General features: G+C 38.3%; 1 protein-coding gene across 1 annotated transcript in view; it reads left to right on the top strand.

Annotated features, from left to right (window-relative positions):
* The window catches only part of plch2a (phospholipase C, eta 2a), a 218,964-nt gene that overhangs the window by 6,054 nt on the left and 193,057 nt on the right, over nucleotides 1-19,853 (top strand). Inside the window, exon 2 of the mRNA XM_044352228.1 lies at nucleotides 14,611-15,286. Coding sequence (XP_044208163.1) covers nucleotides 15,133-15,286 — 154 coding nt within the window. The 5' untranslated portion in view covers nucleotides 14,611-15,132. The remainder of the gene's footprint in view (nucleotides 1-14,610; nucleotides 15,287-19,853) is intronic.

The following is a 19,853-nucleotide window of genomic DNA, read 5'->3' as shown; positions in this document are numbered from 1 at the left end:
TTTAAATAATTTTAAGGTGCTAAAACTTTACAATATATTAAGAATGAAGGTTTGACCTCGTAAATAACTGTTTGACAAGCCAAGTTCTACTTACAACATATTTCTGTTTTCTTTCTAATTTATGCTTTCTTTATTTTTGCTTGTCAACAAAAACATGTCAGTCTAGTTTTTGTCAGTAAGATGTTGTGTCTCTCCTTTTTTTTTTATATCTTCTGAACATTAGGCTACAGCTGTCACCATCTTTGACTACAGTTACAGGTGTTGCTCTGGCATATAAACTGTTTATTTGTTTATGCCAGACTGTAACACAATAGACTCTCTGTTGGTTTTGTCTACTTGACATTATTGGCAGCCACTTGTGCGCTCCACTGCAGAGCAACGAATCATTAAGAAACTGGATTCACTTACTTGCTCCTTAAAATATTAATGATATCCTTTATACTGCTCATTCGTACCATTGGCCTATAAACACAAAAGATTGCCTAGTTACAGTAATGTAGAATTGATGATGTCAGCGTTAGCATACCTTTTTATGAATGTCAGTGTGTTTCCTGGGGCAGATGGGCAGAAACATATAGTTGCTAAGTATTGCAAGAGGTCAAGCAGCTAAAGAAGCTGAAGAAGAAGAGATCGTTTTAGGTACAGTATGTTAAACTTTGTGGGTGCTGTTTTACCATGAGCATGCAACGATTCTGCAGATACATGCAGGCCATTGAATTGTCTATGCACGTTATCATTTAATTTTTATTCATGAACAAAAAGTGTGATACATTTTGTCATAGTTTTTTATTTACTGTTTGTCTTTTTTTTTAGAAAAAAAAGATTTTTTGTCATAGATTTCATTGACAAAATTAACACTGTATGAAGATATTTTAAGACTCTGACTTCACTGTCTGATAAATTTGTATAATTAACAGACATGTGATGATTCTTCTGGTAATTACATTCCTGTAGCAAATAACAGATCATCTCATGGCCATTGTCTGTTGGTTATTCATCATACAAAAGCCTGGAAGATGATGAGGCAATACTGGCAAAATCATCCACTCACTTCTGGCACAAATTGTGCGCATACATACAAAGCCCTAACATGCCCAGTCAGTTTTTGCAATAGTTGGACGAAGCACTCAGCTTACCTCAATGGTTCTCACATGTTCACTCTTTTCACTGACGCAAATAATGCGTCACCTGACCTGCGATATCTGGAGAGTTTGTATAACTGAAACATATTTCCTGCTTGATGAATAAGTAGAAATATTTGAAAATCAATTCATTGACACGCATATTTAATGATGTGATTGTACAATTATGATACATAATAATAATGATAATGATAATACATGTGTCAATGTCAGTATTGATCTCAGTGATACCTCATTCAGAATGACACACTAACGTGGGTCAAACTCGCATCGGGGGCCTATCTGTATGGGTTGACATGCATCAGCTGACCCTCCTCCTGGCCAGGGTTGGATGGGGGTTGGACGCTGCCCGCTGTTGGTAAACAGGTGTTTCTACCAGGAGAAGAAGCATCATACACACGTCTATTGGCTGAAAGGGATATGAGAAATAAGAGTCAGTGAGGAAGTAGAAACCTCATCACCCCTTGTTTGGCTTCATGACAGTGAACAGCAGTGTTGGCACACATTCTGAAAAACTCTTTTCATGTTTTGCTTCATCCTGCTTCACCTCAGCTAGATCAGCTTTACAGAAGTACAATAAGCGTGTGCGTGTATGCGTGACTTCCTGACTTAACTGCGATGAACACACCACATACTCTCTATGACATGCTGCCGGCCGACTGTATCACCCAACCTTGGCAGCTATGAATGTGAGTGTGGTTTGATGGGAAAAGCCGGTTCTTCATCCCTTTGTGAGGGCTTGTTTTTAAGCAGGGTGTTGGTTTTCAGCCTCTTTCAGCTCAGTCACAGGGGATTTAACAGCACCGAAACCCAGCACCTTACCTGGGATATAGACCCTGGGAGATTGAAAACAATCCAGTCTCCTGGAAAGTGATTTGCAGTTGCTGCTGGTGTTGGCACTGTGTGTATACATTTATTCAACAGAATGAAATGCTGACTGAAATAAAAGCTTCCTTTGGGCATAAGTTACAAAACTGACAATATTATACGAGTAACTAATACACATTAAAATGGACCATCATGAAAATGGTTCATGGGGTAAAAGAAATAACATACTGATCATGTTGCTATTTTGCTGTATTAGAGAAAAGGTCATGAGGTCATTCAAATCAAAATGGTTCATCCCCTAATGAGTATGAATTAGCCCAGTAAATTTCATGGCAATCTGTAAATTTGACCATGAAATAACAAAACTGACATTTTGTCCAGAGGGAAAGGGTTCATCCTCCGAGGAGCATGAATATGCTTCAGTAAGTGTCACGGCAATCTAATCTACCCATTACATTTTCCTGTTATTGTTTACAAGTGGACATTTATGTCTCATGGTGGTACAATAGGAATTGAAGAAAATAAGAAAATGTAAGGAGAGTTAGCACTGGATTTTTCATAATGCCCTCAGGCCATTATGAATGTTGACATTAAGTTTCATGGGATTCCAGCCTTTCATGGACCAAAATACTGACATGGGATAATTATGATCTGAATGTGACTCCCAGGAAAATGACACAATTATTGTTAGCATATAAGATAATCCTCTGGGGATCAAGAAACCCCTTATCAGATTTCATATTAATCAGGCCAGTAGTTGTAGAGATGTGTTGCTCTGAATGTGAAAGTGTTGGATGGATAGGGAGATGGATGTCATCATTCATATGCCCTGCTACTAGCAGAACAGATATCATTCCTGCAGACCTACTGTGTCCAAAATCACTCCCTCATTCACTCATCCACTAATCCCTGGTGGGCTGGGAAATAAGATGGTATACAGTTTACTAGGAGACAATAGAAATTTGCTAACCGACAGACTTTGCTGTACAGTGTATACTATGGATACCGAGCCATATAGATCTGGAATTAATTTTGCGGAAATCCATCTCTCTTTTAACTTGATGCACCAGATGGTTTGTTACACAGAACCATCTGAGAAGTCATCCATGGAAACTGTTTGGAAAAAGGCAGGCACTTTCAGAAAATACTTGGCAGGTGATTGGATGAACCATCTGTCTATCAAGGTCCATCACTGTCTTACCTTGCGAGGCAGCAGGATTCACAACACTGATTGGTGGTTCGGAACAATTCGGGCATTTATTCTGCTGAATTAATCAAAAATATGAATAGAAGAAAACTCAGCGGATCGCCAAAGTCATCAGAATTTGTCATCTGGGAGCCATGAATGTCTGTACAAGATTTTGTGCCAAACCATCTAGAGGTTGAAGTTTTGAGGGCACTGTGAGAGAGATTTAAATAGTGGTTATCATTTAATGTATTACTTGTATATATTATACATGTTACAAATGATGTTCTTAAACTAAGTGCTCAGTGTTAGTTTGCTATTTGTCTATTTTAAATGTAGCTCCTTGCTGTGAAAAAATGAGACAGTTGACTGTATGTAAGTTAGTTTATGCTGTTGTACTTTTGTCTGAGCAAGTAGTAGGACAATTCATGGTTATATAGAATCTATGTCTCTTTAATGTGTTGATCTGACAAGCCTTTAGAGGATAGTATTGTTTGTTCTTCAGTTCAATGTGATAACAATCTCACTTTGTCATCTGATGCTGCTTTGGTCCACACCTGTGTGCTGTTATCCTGACATATATAGTTGGGAAGAAATCTTATTCCCAGACCAGTTGAACTCTTGACCCTTGTTTCTATCTGATTGTTGTTCACTGACCTTTAGGGTTAGCTGCATATTTTATGAGTCTGCACAAGAGTATTTAAGAAATGGCTGAGTGCCAACTCACCAGAGAGAGAAAAGGTAATTGCTAGGTGGTATATGCTTTCTCTCTCTCAGAAATATGATGCATTGTACTCCTGATTGTATTATTTGATTACATTGTTTCAGAACAAGAAAATGCTCCATTTGTGTGTTTTTGAGTGATCTAGCAATTCTCCCCTCTGGCACTACATAGTACCTACATTTAGTAAATATTGTCTAGCTAGCAAATAGTGAGTGATCTGTTTTCCATCCCTAAGTTGAATATGATTCAGTTTGATTGAGTTATATTGTAGAAGTGATCAGTACTACATTGGTTGTTTGTGTAGTCTGTAGTCAAATATGATGTAGTCAAGTATTTTCTTCACTCTTGGAAGAAAAACAATGAGTTGTTTTTTGTTGACCTTGGTGATGAACCATCCTCTGGTGTTTGATTCGATGATGATGAAACTAAAAGGATTAAGCATCATTGCTCTGTTTAATTGCCATGCAGAGTATCTTGGAAGTCGTTGATCGCACACTTTGGTGAAACATTGTGGAATTATTTGCACTGAATGGATCCCATTGTTTGTGTACATGCTGTGTGGAGGGGGCAGTCAGGTGGGGAAAGTGGAAGAAAGAGCCATTGTGTCGGTTTGCCTATGACTGAGGGCCTATAACATCTGCCTACTGACAGATACTCTACATGCGCATGAATCAAATAAACCAATTTACTAAGTTCTTTAGCTTGTGAACACACATGCAATCACTAATAGCACTGATAACATAAATCAGCTCTTAAGTGGAGCGATAGTAGCAGTGTGTGTGTGTGTGTGTGTGTGTGTGTGTGTTTGTCTGTACATGCCTGGCTGGTAAGGAGAGCAGCCAGTTCTTCAAAGGACAGTGTGTAACAAGCTAGTCACAACAGTCCAAACCACAAGCTGAAACATACTCTGCAGAGTGCTGACTCACCCTCTGACAACACTGTTTATGCATCATTCAAGCTGTCATAGCAGCTTTGTAGATTTCAGTCGTGACAATTGTCTTGTGCTCTGACACTTTAACGGCAGCCGCTGCAGTTCGCCTGATGTCACGTCTTTTATCCGCGGGCTGTATGGTAGACAGCTGGTTGTATTTCATTCATATGGCTTAATGTGAAAGCTTTCTCTCTTTCAGTCGGTTTAGTCGGGGTTGGTTTTGTGAAACGGAGGTTAAGTGCATGACTGTGCTTGGGCTTGTTTCTAACTCGTTGTACTTAGCAAGAAAAAGGGTGTTGACCTACAGTTTAATGTTACTGCCTTCAGGAACTCTTTTGTTCCATTTTACAGTCATTACTCAACATAAGGGCAGCTATCTGTAGCACACCACATGCACTATGTTGTAACATTAATACTTTTACTAGCCTAATATTTGTTGGGCCTTGGCTACAAGTTTGGCTATCAGCAATAATTAATGATTATCAAAGATAATTATTAAAATCAATAGAAATTATTGATAAGAATTAATAATAATGGGGCACCACCTTGGGGTCAGGGAAAAAGTTCAAAATTCAGTCTCAAAATTTACTAAGCTATCAATTTGGAACTTTGATTAATAATTAACTTAATAACTATAAACAAAGTCACCATATCAATAGCTAGTTATCATTAAAGGATTTTGGAGTTCTTTGCAGAGCAGAGGTTGGCAAAACTCACTCTTATGCAACATTAAACAGACAGCATGTTTATCCAAAAGCATTTATTTACAAAGATAAGATCAAAACACACAATATGTAATCTAGCTAAATGTACCTATATACAGGTGTGTGTGTGTGTGTGGGTGTTTGGCAGTGGAGGCTGGTCCATAGAGGCTATAAACAATATGTATATGCTATGTCTTCACTACTCAGGGATTTTTTTCTTTTGAAAGCAAATCGTTTTATTGGCATATAAAATTGTCCCTCACTCCTCCGATTTCATCAGGTAGAGACAATGATATATTATGATGCAGTTTGTTGTAAGATTACATGTTGATTTTCCTCCTGTCCTCCCCAATTTTTTGAGTCATCAGCCGCTACTGGTGTTTTTGTGGAAAACAATGGAAAGATGGCTGAAGTCACCTGGTGACTGTGTGGGTCTCCACTCAAGGCCAATTGGTGTAGGCTAAATGTGCCAGGTTAGTAAGAGATTAGTTGCATGTAAGGCTTAGCTACTGGATGTAACATGTGTGAAGCATGCTAACATTAACATTAACGGTTTGGCTATTCAGTAACTTGACCATGAACAAGACTTAACAACAACACAGCTCAATGAATAACATTAACCAAATCAGTGCAGTACAGTACATTGACTAAATTAAGCAGTCCTGTGCTAGCCATGTGCTCTTCTATGCTATGCCCAGTATGTTACTAAGCCCATGTTAGTGGCAAACTAACTCTGATTCGTGGCTCCTGTGCTTGTTAAACCACCTAGCAGATTTGTGTGGTAGCTGCTGGTACTAATGCAGCAGCCATGAGGGGAAAGAGAGAGAGAGAACAGGGAAACCTCTAGTTTTGTTTAACTGGGTAGTTTTTTTGGTAGTTGGCTGTGGTGTAGAGTCACCAGCTGTATTTGCAAGTTGAATAGCCCTGATCAAGCTGTGGGCTATGTGTACATCTTTGTGGAGGTAGTGGTGTTGAACCACTGGTGGAAAGGAATCAAGCCGTTTCAGGCTGCTCTGGAATGAGTCTTTTCAGTTTAACTCCTAGTTGGCCGACTGCTGTCAGCAAGCAGGTTGATATCCAGTTTCAAGTGTCGCTTACTTCTTCCAGAGCAAAGTTTCAGTCTTAGTTGAGGATTCAGGTGTTGGCTGGGTTTTTGTAATCTTAATTGAATGCCGAATAAAGTTTAATTTGACTACACTCAAATTTTTATTCAGTAGTGGTGTAAACTGGTGTAAACAAAAATGAAATACTGTATGTGGAAACATGAGACTTAAAGTTAATGTCAATTAGATGGTAATCTGCATGAGAAATGAAGAAAAAGGGAAAAAAAAATCGGTTATAATAATCATCTGCTCATAGTGATCAATTTGACCTGGACAGACATGATCACTATAAGTGGTTTACACTGTAATAATAATAATAATAATAATAATAATAATAATAATAATATGATTAAAGCTGCAAGCAGCGCTGATCGGGCTCTCACACCCTCACATGTGTTGGGTGCGCTGCAGTCAAAGGGTTTCATTAGGGGTATGTACAAAAACACATTGTCCAGTTTTGGTTCTGAATTTCATATTATTTCACACACAGTTGTTTCACCAGGCAGTGTGTTTAGGATTTAGCTGTGGTTTACTGTGAAGACTGACTCTTAGTGAGGAAAAGTTTTTATTATGTGACTGTAACTGATTCTGAATATTTCAGAGAAAACACAGAAATAATCAGGTATGCTGTTGACACTTTCACAACAATAACAACAATAGCTGCTGATCAGTCGTATGATCTGAATCATTCACAGAATTAGAGTCAATGGAGCAGCCCTCTGACAGATGATAATCTCTTTTGGTATGCTCCAGAGGGTTGCAATCATTTTAGATGTTGTAGTCATGAAAAAGAAGTATTGTGGACACAACATGAGGGCCATGAACTTGTATTGTTGTCTCTGTTAACAAAATGTTCTCAGAGTTTCATGCTCTCAAACAGTTTTGATATCCATGATAACACTGTCACTGTAAAATGACCGTGAGTGAGTGATTATTTCATAATGTATGATGACCTCATCGTAAACCTGCACAAACACAGCAGAGTGGCTTGTGCAGGTGAAATCAGTGCGTGGCCATGTCAGGACAAGTCAAAGATAACTTGTGGACTAGACGCTTATCTCACATTTCTTCACTGTGAACAGGACTGCCAAGAGATTTGTTCCTGGGGTGGGGGGGGGGGGGGGGGCTGGGGGAAATTATATTTGTAAAAACATCATGTAGCCTAAAACAGTAATAGGTTTCAGGCTACTAGGTCATCTTCAAGGTCAAACAAGGACAAACAATTTATATAAAATGTATGAATAGCCTTATAGCACATCATTATGATTTGGATAATTAAACCTGGTTAAACAATGTTAAACCTGTGGGTTGCTATTATCAATACTCACAAGGCCAACTTCAAAATCTAACAATTGCAACAACAGTTGAACAAAGCTGGATGAATGAAATGGCCTCACAACCAAACTACAAAACCTATTATTGGGAAATCGCAAGAAAGTTTCAGAGCGACAGAGACACCGAACGTTCCCGTAGTAAACATAACAACTCACTCTCGCTCCTGCCTGTGTGTGCATGGCGCAAGAGGAGAGGGTGAGACGCTGTGTTGCTGCCAGACGAATGCATGGGAACACATGTACAATATAATAGTTTTGTGTATATTTCTCGCTGCTGCATGGTGCTGCTCTTGCGCTGTGCTGCTCTGTCTTATATGTCCGTGCGCTGCCTTTTTTTTTGCACTGCAATGTTATCAGTTTTTCACAGTTCTGGTTATTTCATGTGTCCCTATTAGCTGGCAGTGAATCACTCAGTCACCTCCTCGGTGTTATACTGCTGAAAGGTGCAGGCTTTCATAGATGAAGCTGTGTTTCCTCCTTCTTAAACATTAGCTTGGTTTTGTTCCCCAAGTCTGTCCCAATACAATATTTACATGCTATGTATACAATATATTTAGAGGGTTATTAATTGCTGTAATTATTCCTCCTCTCATACCTACACTGCAAAGAATGGGGGACAAACTCCATAGTCCTCACTCTATTCAGAAAAAAATGGGAATTTTGTACCATAAAGACAGCAACTTTGGAAGATCCCCTGTTAAATTTATCATTCTCAGATTGCTGAAGCCTCATCTAAGCGTCAGCCAAACTTTAGAAACATTTTTACACAGAGTAAGGCAGTATTAAATACAACGTCAACAAAAACTATGAAAACTATTTGTTGACAACCTTTTTTCTCAACGAAAACGAGACTAAAACTAAGTAAAACCACAAAATATCTGGATGAACTAGGAAGACACGTAGACAGCATGCAGACAGCTACAGGTAAGCTGATATAAGATTATCAACTGCTGTGGAGATAAAGTTACTGTCACTTCTAAATCCTCCTCTCAGTGTTCACTGAAGAAATATCACTAGTTTGAGCAAACAGGTGAGTGAAAAGTCCAAAAACTGAAAACAGATTTGTGTATCAGAACTTTGTTTTTTCTTCTTTCCTCTCCCATTAATCATCTCACCACCCCTCAGATTTATCTGCTGACCCTTTGGAGGGGCCCGACCCCTAGGTTGGGAACCACTGGACTAAACTAGCTAACTGTATATAAAGTAGTGTAAACTAACTCCACCTCCAGCAGCTACAACAGTAACATGCTGCTCTAACACTGATGCTTCACTATTAATAATCTAATGATGTCATATATAATAATATATCAGTCAGAGGGACCAAACCACTACTTTTACTGCAATACTTTAACTACATCAAGCTCATAATACTTATGTACTTTTACTGCAATACTTTAACTACATCAAGCTCATAATACTTATGTACTTTTACTGCAATACTTTAACTACATCAAGCTCATAATACTTATGTACTTTTACTGCAATACTTTAACTACATCAAGCTCATAATACTTATGTACTTTTACTGCAATACTTTAACTACATCAAGCTCATAATACTTATGTACTTTTACTGCAATACTTTAACTACATCAAGCTCATAATACTTATGTACTTTTACTGCAATACTTTAACTACATCAAGCTCATAATACTTATGTACTTTTACTGCAATACTTTAACTACATCAAGCTCATAATACTTATGTACTTTTACTTAATTAGGATTTCTCATGTAGGATTTTTACTTGTAATGGAGTATTTTTACATATCTGTATTGGTACTTTTACTTCAATAAAGGATCTGAATTCTTCTTCCAGCACTTAAGTATGTCACTTAAGTGACCAGAAATAATGCAACAGAAAGTGCCAAAAAGTTAGGGGGGTTGTCTTGTATTATACCACAGATTAAGAGAATAGTCCTTTAAAATTAAAAAACAAAACATTTAATTTACTTTTTTTTTTCTCTTGCCTTCCTTTTAAGACACATTGTAGAAGTGACTAACTCAGTGGAATCAGAGTTCTGGCATAAACCACACAGGAACCTGAATTCATAGTTATTTCAAAATCTCAGAGCTAGAAATGTATGAATGAATGGATGAATGAATGAGGAAAATAGCACTTCACATTCCAGCTATATCCACACACACACAAACACACACACCCTTTGTCCTGGTAGAGTGTGTATATGTGTGTTTGATGGTAACAGGAACGTGCTCAGACCTGTGACTCAGGCAATCTGACCGCCAACCTTTCAAAAACAGTTCTCAACACGTCCTCCAACCAGCCCACCATGTCTAGCTAACCCTGATTGACTCCCCCGCCTCACACACAACTCTCAGTGGTTGTGGCAGGGCAGCAGATCACATACACAACATTAAAGCTTTCAACTTTAAAAGCTGATTTATAGGAGGCTTTCAAGCTGAGAGGTAACAGTATTCAAGGTTCATCCAATCTTTGCAGGGGCGAGTTTCATCCAGGGATTTCCGACGGTGTGTGGCAAGGTAGGTAAACAAAGGGAGCTTAGGTTGGAGAGGTGACGAGAGTTTGAGGTGTGGTGTAACGTGCCGGCGGCTGTCATGCAACATTGTACATACATTGAAGTTGAATCCCAAGACAGAGTAGATTAGGGTCTTGAATTTTTAAAAAAAAACGTTATGTGATGTTTTTTCTTAACATTTTCAAACCTTAATTCATAGTTTCGTTTCTGTTTTATACTCCTCCTCACATTCTGTCTACAGTTTTCCGTCAGTTCAGTGCTGGTGCCTCCAGGTTACATTTTAACACAGCTTTCTGAATCATTTAATACGTGTGACTTGTGCTGTGACTTCCAAATTTAGCTTCATTGCTGGTGGAATCTGAGGTCAAGTGAAGTTTAGGAGAGCACACGGGACAGATAGTTAAAACAATCACAGATACCCTCAGTGAGCCCTGAGAGACAGTCATTAACATGAACTGATCATATGCATTAATACACAGACAGACTCTACAAACTAAAGGTAGGTTTCTATTTATACACTGGTATATGGGTCGGTTTTTGGCTTTGTAAAATCAAACATTAGCCTTCATTTGGACTAGTGTTTGTGTTCAACTGATGAATGTAAGTCCAATATTCACTCTTTTTTAGCTCTGTTTTAGTCTCCATCAACTCCTGAGAACTCCTGTCTCTTTAGCTGCCAAATGCTCCTCCACATTCACCAGCTAGCTGCTAACTGTTTTGCTGAAACCAAGTTCACAGTTTTTCAAGTGTGTCTTAAAACAACAGTCAGTTGTCCATATGAACACTGAAAGAGGTTTTAATCATTCTTCCTGTTCATATTGGCTATTAAAAGATCCTTCAAATGTGCTTTCAATGTAAGTGATGGAGGCCAAAATCCACAGTGTGTCCGCCAGTGGCATAGGCAGACATTATATTTTTAGTGGGCCCATACAGAAGTGGGCCATCTTTTCCCAGAAAGACTTATGAACAATTAGAAGAAGAAAAAAGAACAAACATAGACAAACTGAAAAATGAGCTCCCAGTTTACTTTGTAATGTTCTGCATCACATTTACCACAACAGCAAAACACTGCCTGTCTAACATGCTCAACTAACATAGCATCAGTCTATAAAGGCTGTACACAACATTATAGACAAAAAGCGGACTTTTATATCCTACCCAGCCTTAAATACAGTATATTTGCATCAACAAGACCGGCTGCACATCACAGCACTGTTAAGTGGCAACTAAACATGAACTCAGACAGCAGAGGTGTTAACTTACACAGAAATCGCACGTCTTATGTCTTACTGGGACAATGTACAGTGTTAAACATAAATCTTACCATTTGATGTACTGTACCAGAATAAGTGTATAGCTAATTTTCATCTGCAGTCCCTTCAGCAGGTCACAATTAAAACATGTAACAGCACAATAACAAACAGTATAAAGCAAAAAAACACAGGACACAATACAAAATACAAAGCTACACACAATAACACATCACATACACCCACAATGTCAACTAGAAATTAACAATGTAAACTTGTCAGATTAAAAGCAAGATTATTTGCTATCATGTGAATACCATCAGATAAAATGTAGAATCAGTGGTTACAGAGCTGAGTAGCTTTTAGCAAATTTTTTAATTTGGTTTTAAACATACTGATGGAACTTGAGCTCTTCATGTCGTCAGGTAGGACGTTCTGCTGAGTTATGGCTTTTACAGAGAAAGCTGACTGCCCAAATGCAGTGCGAAGAATGTAACATGTAACATATCCCTTGTGAATTCATATTACTCTACGGCTGTTGTTGCTTCTGTACCAGTCAGCTCATGAAAAACCAAATCTGCACATCTACAGACAACTGTGTCCTTACACTTTATTCTATCAAGAAAACTCCATACCACTGTGATAAGAAACACGAATTTGGCTGTGAATGTGGTTCTTAAATGACACTTAAATTGGTGGGTGAACCCATAACTGCAAGAACATGATTTCAGTTGGGGGCGCTGATTATTAAACACCTCCTCCTCAAACAATGTTTGAGTTTATTTAATACTTGCAGCAATCCCAGTGCACCAGAAACGATAACTGCATCTCCCCATTTACACACGAGGCACAGCAGCGTGCTTTAATTGATTACTTAAATTTCCCAACATGTCACGATCTAATGTTAATTGATGTTCTGTGTTCTTGTACACATCAATAGGTCACACACATCCAGGTTCATACAGTTAAATTGTTTGGAGTAAAGCAGCCGTCCCCCTGATAAATCCTGAGCTCATTAGAGCTGTCTAAAAAATTATTTCAGAAGCTAAAAGTTAAATTCTGTTTCCTCTGGAGAGTTTCCACTGTCCTGTCAAGTTGATAACTACAGTTTTTAGTAGCCAGGCTGCCAGAGACAGTTCTAACTGGCATGTGTCAACTGGTTCCATGAGCCACGCATATCACACCCGGCTAACTGGGAGAAAGCTTTATACCGCCAGTGAGCGAGTGGTTGGGCTGACTGCATTGTGGACTGATGAGTCTGGTGGACTCAGTCCATGGAGGCAGTGGGGTTTCTTCTTCCTCAGCTTTTTTCAAATAACACATTGAAAACTTTGTGTAGCCATTGTTGTAGTGTTAACATTACATCACCTGAAAACCCAGCTAGCTGGCTGAAGGCAGCTCAGGAAAATCTGCATGTCAGAACCAGAGCAACCAATTACATTCTGGAGACTTCCTACAACTTATTTCAACAGTTCCATTTTAATCATATGACAAGTTCAACATACATGTCAAGTCAACAATAAATCAAGTGTGTATTCATTTATTTCCTTATGTATATTTTATATATTTGATTCTTTCTGTGAAAACCTAGCTTCTTGCAACTTTATTTTATTGATATTTTTAGGCAAAGGTAGTGTGTTGACATTGACACTAGTACAAGAATACGGTTTTTCAATTACATATGTAATGTTTTGCATCTTATAGACAAATATACTGTATATATAGCCAAATTTTCACAGTATTTCTCTTATAGTAGTCTTATATAGTATATACCCTTTTTTATGCCACACCCAATACGTGGATAAAAGTACACCCACCCAAGTGTAGAGGACATCTGTAGCACTTCTGTTACCATCAGTTCTGTGCTATTAAGGCATATTTTTAAAAAATCCTTCTCAGAAAACAGGTTTTATCGTACACACACACACACACACACACACACACACACACACACACACACACACACACACACACACACACACTGCCTTGCAAAATATAGAAAAGCTTTTCAATGTGTGGTAGTAAATTGCTTTAGTTTAGGCTGACAAGCTGGGTTATTTACTGCTGAGAGGTGACTTTCATTAGACTATCCATTACCTGAGCTGGATCCTGTCACAAAGGCAGCAGGGGTTTGGGCAGCAGGTGAGTCAGGCATGCACACAGTGAGCATGCCTGGGGAAAGGCTTCTTCCACTGTGCCACCTGGCTTGTCAGTTTAAAGACTGGGAACACCTCACCTGGCCGGCTTTGAGAGTAGTCTCTCTGTTTTGCCATGTGTACACAAGGAGTTTGTGGAATGTTTTGCCTTTACAGAAGTTGGCTCGCTTCATCATCATCTTCAGTTTTCTTTATAAGTATAGAGACTTTATGAGACTGGTCCTGTTGTTGCCTGCTCCTCCTCTCAGTGCACCCTCTGAGCTAACACTTTGTCTCATTCATAAGTTGTTTTCGTTCATCCATCTTTCAAATGGATGGCACAGGCCCACCCAGGCCCACACGCCCTCTGTGTATGGTGCTGAGCTCCTCTTGGTAATAACCTCTAGATGCTGGAAATCCCAACTCCTGTTATGTAATAGGTTAGGTTTAGGATTAGGGGTTATTCCAAATCACTTATAATTAGGTTTTGTGCTAATTGTGTACAATAGTTATTTCTTTATCGTATCTTAAAGTAAAAGACAAACTATTGAGCTCAAAAAATACACAAAAAAAGAATTGGGGATGATATTACCTAAGGCTATACAACAAAGAAGAATGAATTATGTGCTTTGAGCAGAATTTCACACACATGCAGTATTTGTTCCAATGTGTTGTTTGTACTCATAAACCATGTGAAGTCTCATGTTTCTCTCGTGTATCTTATATATTCCCCCTTCCCCTCTGTCTGTTTGTCTCCCTCTGTCTCCTCTGCTGTAGGTGACTGTAGCAGCTTGCTTTGCCTGTGATGATTGTTTGAGCCAGGAGGACCAGGAGGTTTTTTTCCCTGATTGATGGCATACACCAGATGTCATTCATGATAATTTGCTTGTCACAGAGGAAAGACAAGAGGTCCCTGTGTTCCCTGCAGCTTCTCAACACCAATAAAAAGTATAATTTGAGGATCCTCTCAAGCATCTTTTCTGGAATGTGTCTGGGAATTTTTTCATCAAGGTCCTCCTTTTTTGATTATTACTGGATTGGATTGTAGTTTTTAAATCTGTTCAGTTTGACGGCGTCATTCATTGCAATCTAGACTTCAGTCCCATGAAGCCTGCAGCTTTCCACTACTGCTGAACTCCAGTTTGAGGAACTTCTCAGCCTGCATTTGCTCATTCATCTTGTGTGACAGTTTCTAAAGGCACTCACTGACTCTTTGGGTGTGAGGTCAGCAACTACACCTTGAAAATCTGTTAACGTGAACGCCCGGCCTTGGCACTTGTACGTCACACACCAGCAGTCATGGAAGTTGTGGCAGCTCGAATGGCCATGGTGACTGACTCCCCCAACCCGTCGCTAAGGTCAAGGACTACTGTGACGACGGACGGCGACTCCTTCGTGAGCACGGCCAGCCTTCCCTGCAGCCACTTCTTGTCTGCCAATGTCATCAATGTTGGTGAGTGTTTGCCTCTCTGACCTGTGAGCTGCCTGCTTGGTGATAAGTGCTTGTTTCATTAATGAAGAATGACAATGTGCCATGAATCTGCCCGTGAGAAAGAATGTGTTAGGTCTCAGGTTGCGGCGAGTTGTAGCATAGCATACAGCGCTGCCTTACTTCATCATTCATGTTGGTTTGCTGGAAGGACAGCATTGCCTTTCCCTATTTCAATCAGCTAAGAAAGGTTGAACAATTCAAAGCTTGGCAAATGTTTGGCAGACTTCATGTCTCGACTATGGGATTCTAATGGAGATCTTGAATGATGTTGATGTCATGGGCTGGAGGTTGCAAGATACTAAAGTTTAGGGAAGCAGCTATTTATTTTGAAATGGTGACATTTTTCCTGATGACAAATCCTTTCATTTATAAAAGCTGAACAATTGTGTGTGTGTCTTCTTCGCCTCTCTCTCTATCTCTCTCTGTCTGCATAACTGCAGCCTATGCTTGTCTGTACAGGGCAGCTACAATGGACTGACTTATCTGCATACATGAAGTAATATTATAGTGAGTCTTTGGCGCTGTTGACATAGAGTGATGTCTTCACAAATGGTTTAGCATGTTTGGTTGTTTGTGTTTCCTGACTTCAGTTCCCCAATACGCAGAGTTTTTGTCCAATCCACCAGTCTCTGTCCAGTGTCAATGTAACTTAACTGGAAAAACCACTGATTCCAAATCTTAATAACATCAGAGGCTTTTCAAGCTGTGGTTTCCCAGTTGCATTCCCCAAATCAACAACACTCACTATGTGAGCCATACATGCATGGACTGAGCCGACACACAAGGTTTAGCTAGCAGACAACTGTACCACTGACAAAACTTTCTTGGTTGGCACTTGCACTGTATAATTTACAGTTTAGGTCCAGCATGTGATAAGACGTAGACATGCTTAGAAAGTATAAGCGTAAATAGACAATAATTGTTTGATTTACAGGGCTTGTGCCAAATATTTCTGGGGGGAAACAGTTGCAGTGTTTTTTCCCCGTCAGCCACAAGGTGCAGCCATGAGCCCATTCTGCCTACTCTGGAAAACACATTTGGTCTTGTATTTTAGTTTAGCTGGCAGGTCTTAAAAACTCTTGTATTTCACTTGCATTACCTACTAGGCCCTTGGGGTGTGCTGGAATACAAACACATTATTTGGCAAAGCAAAAATAGTGTTGTTTTTTTTTTTTTTTTTTTTTTTTTTTTTTTTTTTTTACAAATATTTGTTATAATATAATATTTTAAAAAAATTATTTGTTTTTGGGAAGAACAAAAAACATGTTAAATTTTTGACATTTAGTGGTGATCAATATTTAGTGGTCCTTTAAATTAGTCTGGGAACTTAAATTCTGGTTCAACCAAAGCTTTTCACAGTTCACTGGGCATTTTATTTTAGTTCAGCAGAGGCAATCAGACCTTCCAAAGCCATCAGATAGCGTATTTTTTCCTGAATACGGCTGATTGTAAACTGTGGTTTGTATAGAACTGAAGTGTCTAATCTGCATATTTCTCTCTGCCCTCTTTGGTCATGTGGTAGAGAAGCTTCCAAAGGGGGTTTTGAGTCTTTGGTCTTTACAAATATTGGTTTCTGTACAGTTTAATAGTTTATCAGTGAGATTGCACCTGCTGTCAGGTGTCTCCTGTCTGTATAAACAGTCTGTTCAAATATTGCATGATTTACAGCTGTGGCTCAGAAGGTAAAGCAGGTCATCCACTAATCGGAAGATCAGTCGTTCGATTCCCAGCTCCTCCAGTCCGCATGTCAAAGTGTCCTTGGGCAAGATACTGAACCCCAAATTGCTCCTGATGGCTGTGCCACCACTGTATGAATGTATGTGAATGGTTAGCTCCCTCTGATGGATGTGTTGGGACCTTATATGGTAGCCCCTGTACCCACTGAATGTATGAATGTGTGTGAATGGGTGAATGTGACTCGTAGTGTAAAAGCACTTTGAGTGGTCAGAAGACTAGAAAGATGCTGTACAAATACAGTCCGTTTACCATTTACCATTTTGTCCCTTCAATCTGCATGTTTCACACATTTTTTACCATAACAAACACAAGACAAACATTATTTTTTTCAAATAAACATAATTCCAAAAATGTTGAATTAGCCATGGTGCAGTTGGCATTGTAAATAGTGGTAAAACCTCCATTTGCATTGCCTTGGCAACAAATATTTGGCCAAAATAATTAGAAATAAACAGAGAGTACATATCATAATGACAAAGGTAGTTTAATTAGTAATATTTTTCGACAGTAAAGAGCCTATCTTGCAAGATGTCACCTGCCGTGAAAGCAACAAGTGTTCTTACTGAATGTAATGTTAGTCCTCCATATAAACTGAAAAATGATGAAGCATTAGTTTAAGCTTAATCACTGTCAATGTATAATCAGTGCCAAAGGAGTAATTAAACAAAATATTAAATGCATGAGATGCAAAACCATAATATATATACACACCTGTAAACAGATACAGTGAACCTTTATTAATACAGGGTAGGCCATTGAGAACAAGCCCTCTTTTTTTTAAGGATTTCCTGATTACAATACAAATATAAAATATACAAGACTATTATAGTTTCTATTATTTATAGAAAATATAAAAGAAATATAAAAATAATGAGCGTATATAGAAAGCAAATATGGACAGATAAGTAATATAAAATATAAGAAACAATAAAAGCAATATATAAAAGCAATAAAACACATTATATGAAACAAATTAAGGCAATAAAAGCAATATATGCACATAAAAGTTAAAGCTCAAGCCTTGTGTCAGCTAAAATAGATTTAAAATGACTGAAAGGGTTAGTTTGTCTAATTTTACTATCTTCTGCAAGTTGTTTCACTAGTGTGGTGTATAATTAAAATCCAATTTCACAATTTCAGTGCTAATGCATTAATTTTCAAGGACCAAATAGTCTTGGGACCTTGTGCAGTGTGAAATTGAACTAAAATTAATAAGACATGTCAGTTACCCAAGAAGTTTTCCAAGGAGAGCTTTGTATATTAATAGGGTGTAATGCCATTCTCGTCTCACTGCCACGACTGCCACCCAACTTCTAATCTAACGAGTTCTAAAGTCCTAAATCCCCAGTTATGAACCTAGGGCAGAATGATAGACTACATCAAGAGGTTTAAGAGTAGAAACAGGAGAGTGCATAGGAATTACATCACCATAGTCCATAATGGATAAAAAGTTTGACTGAACAATTTTATTTCTATAATTCTTGGTAATAAATGCCTTATTTCTGTAAAAGAATGCCAGTTTTGCTTTCAAAGACTTAGTAATTTCATCAATATGTTTTTTGAAGTACAGCTTGTCATCTATCCTGAAATCAAAGTAGAGTCGGTGTCCCATTAAATGTAGTAATATTTACTTCCATGATACTGTTTGTCGGTTTTCTATAAAACAGCTTACATTTAGTTTTAATCTAAGTTTAATCATTATTTAAGATCATAATAAATCATGATAGATCAATATAGTAATATAGTTTGCAATATAACACAGAAATCCATATGCAAGTTTTGAGCAGCCCGGGAGGCAAAGAGTGCTATTTTATAAATAATAGCATCATCCACGTACAAATAAATAGTGCTGTTTGTCTCTTTTTCACCAAATTCACTTATGAAAATAGTGAATAAAAGTGGGCCTAAAATGGAGCCCTGTGGCACACCTTTGTCAACACTCCTAAAACTGGACATATAGCTGTCAGCCACAACAGCTTGAGATATACCACTGAGATAACTTTCAAATCCAATTACAAGACTTTTCCTCAAATCCATTAGATTCCAGGCATTTCAAAAGAATTTGATGGTTGACAGTATTGAAAGCTTTAGATAAATCAATAAAAAAGGGCGACATCATCCTGCCTGTTATCTAATGTTCTATCAACATCATTCAAGACTTTTGATGCTGCCGTCACAGTACTATGCCGAGCTCTAAATCCTGATTGATACGATTTTAAAATAGAATGTTGATCTAAGCATGTTCTCACCTGATCATTTACCAGTATCTCTAACACTTTAGCTAGACATGGTAGTTTAGAAATTGGTTGATAATTATGTGGCTCTTTGGACTGGATCCTTTATGCAAAGGTAGAACAGGCTGTCTTCCAAATGTCAGGGATGAATCCTGTTACCACAGTCTGATTAAAAATATAAGTTAAACAGTCAACTAAAAATAGAGCTACTAATAATAAAAGCCTTGGCACTAACTGATCAGCCCCAGTGGACTTTTTTGGATTAATAGAGGAAACATTACATTAATATTTTTAATATATTAATTTATTTATTCAGTTTTGATTTATCATATACACTTTTTTATTTTATTTACTTATTTCCCCCCACCTTTTGGCCCCACACTTTGCTGCTTTGGGGTGTGATGAACATTGTAGCCTCTAGGGGCCACTAGTGAGTCTTGTTCCTCAATGGATACATTGTGTGTTGAAACAAAGTATCTCTTGAGACTCAGGGAGACGACTAACTTAGGGTGAATGGATGAAGATATGCAAATGTAAAACACACAGATATAATAAAA

This window comes from Thunnus albacares, chromosome 5 (assembly GCF_914725855.1).
Source record: "Thunnus albacares chromosome 5, fThuAlb1.1, whole genome shotgun sequence".
Lineage (NCBI taxonomy): Eukaryota > Metazoa > Chordata > Actinopteri > Scombriformes > Scombridae > Thunnus > Thunnus albacares.
The sequence above is the reverse complement of the archived record's forward strand: the minus strand, read 5'-3'. Positions and strand labels throughout refer to the sequence as shown.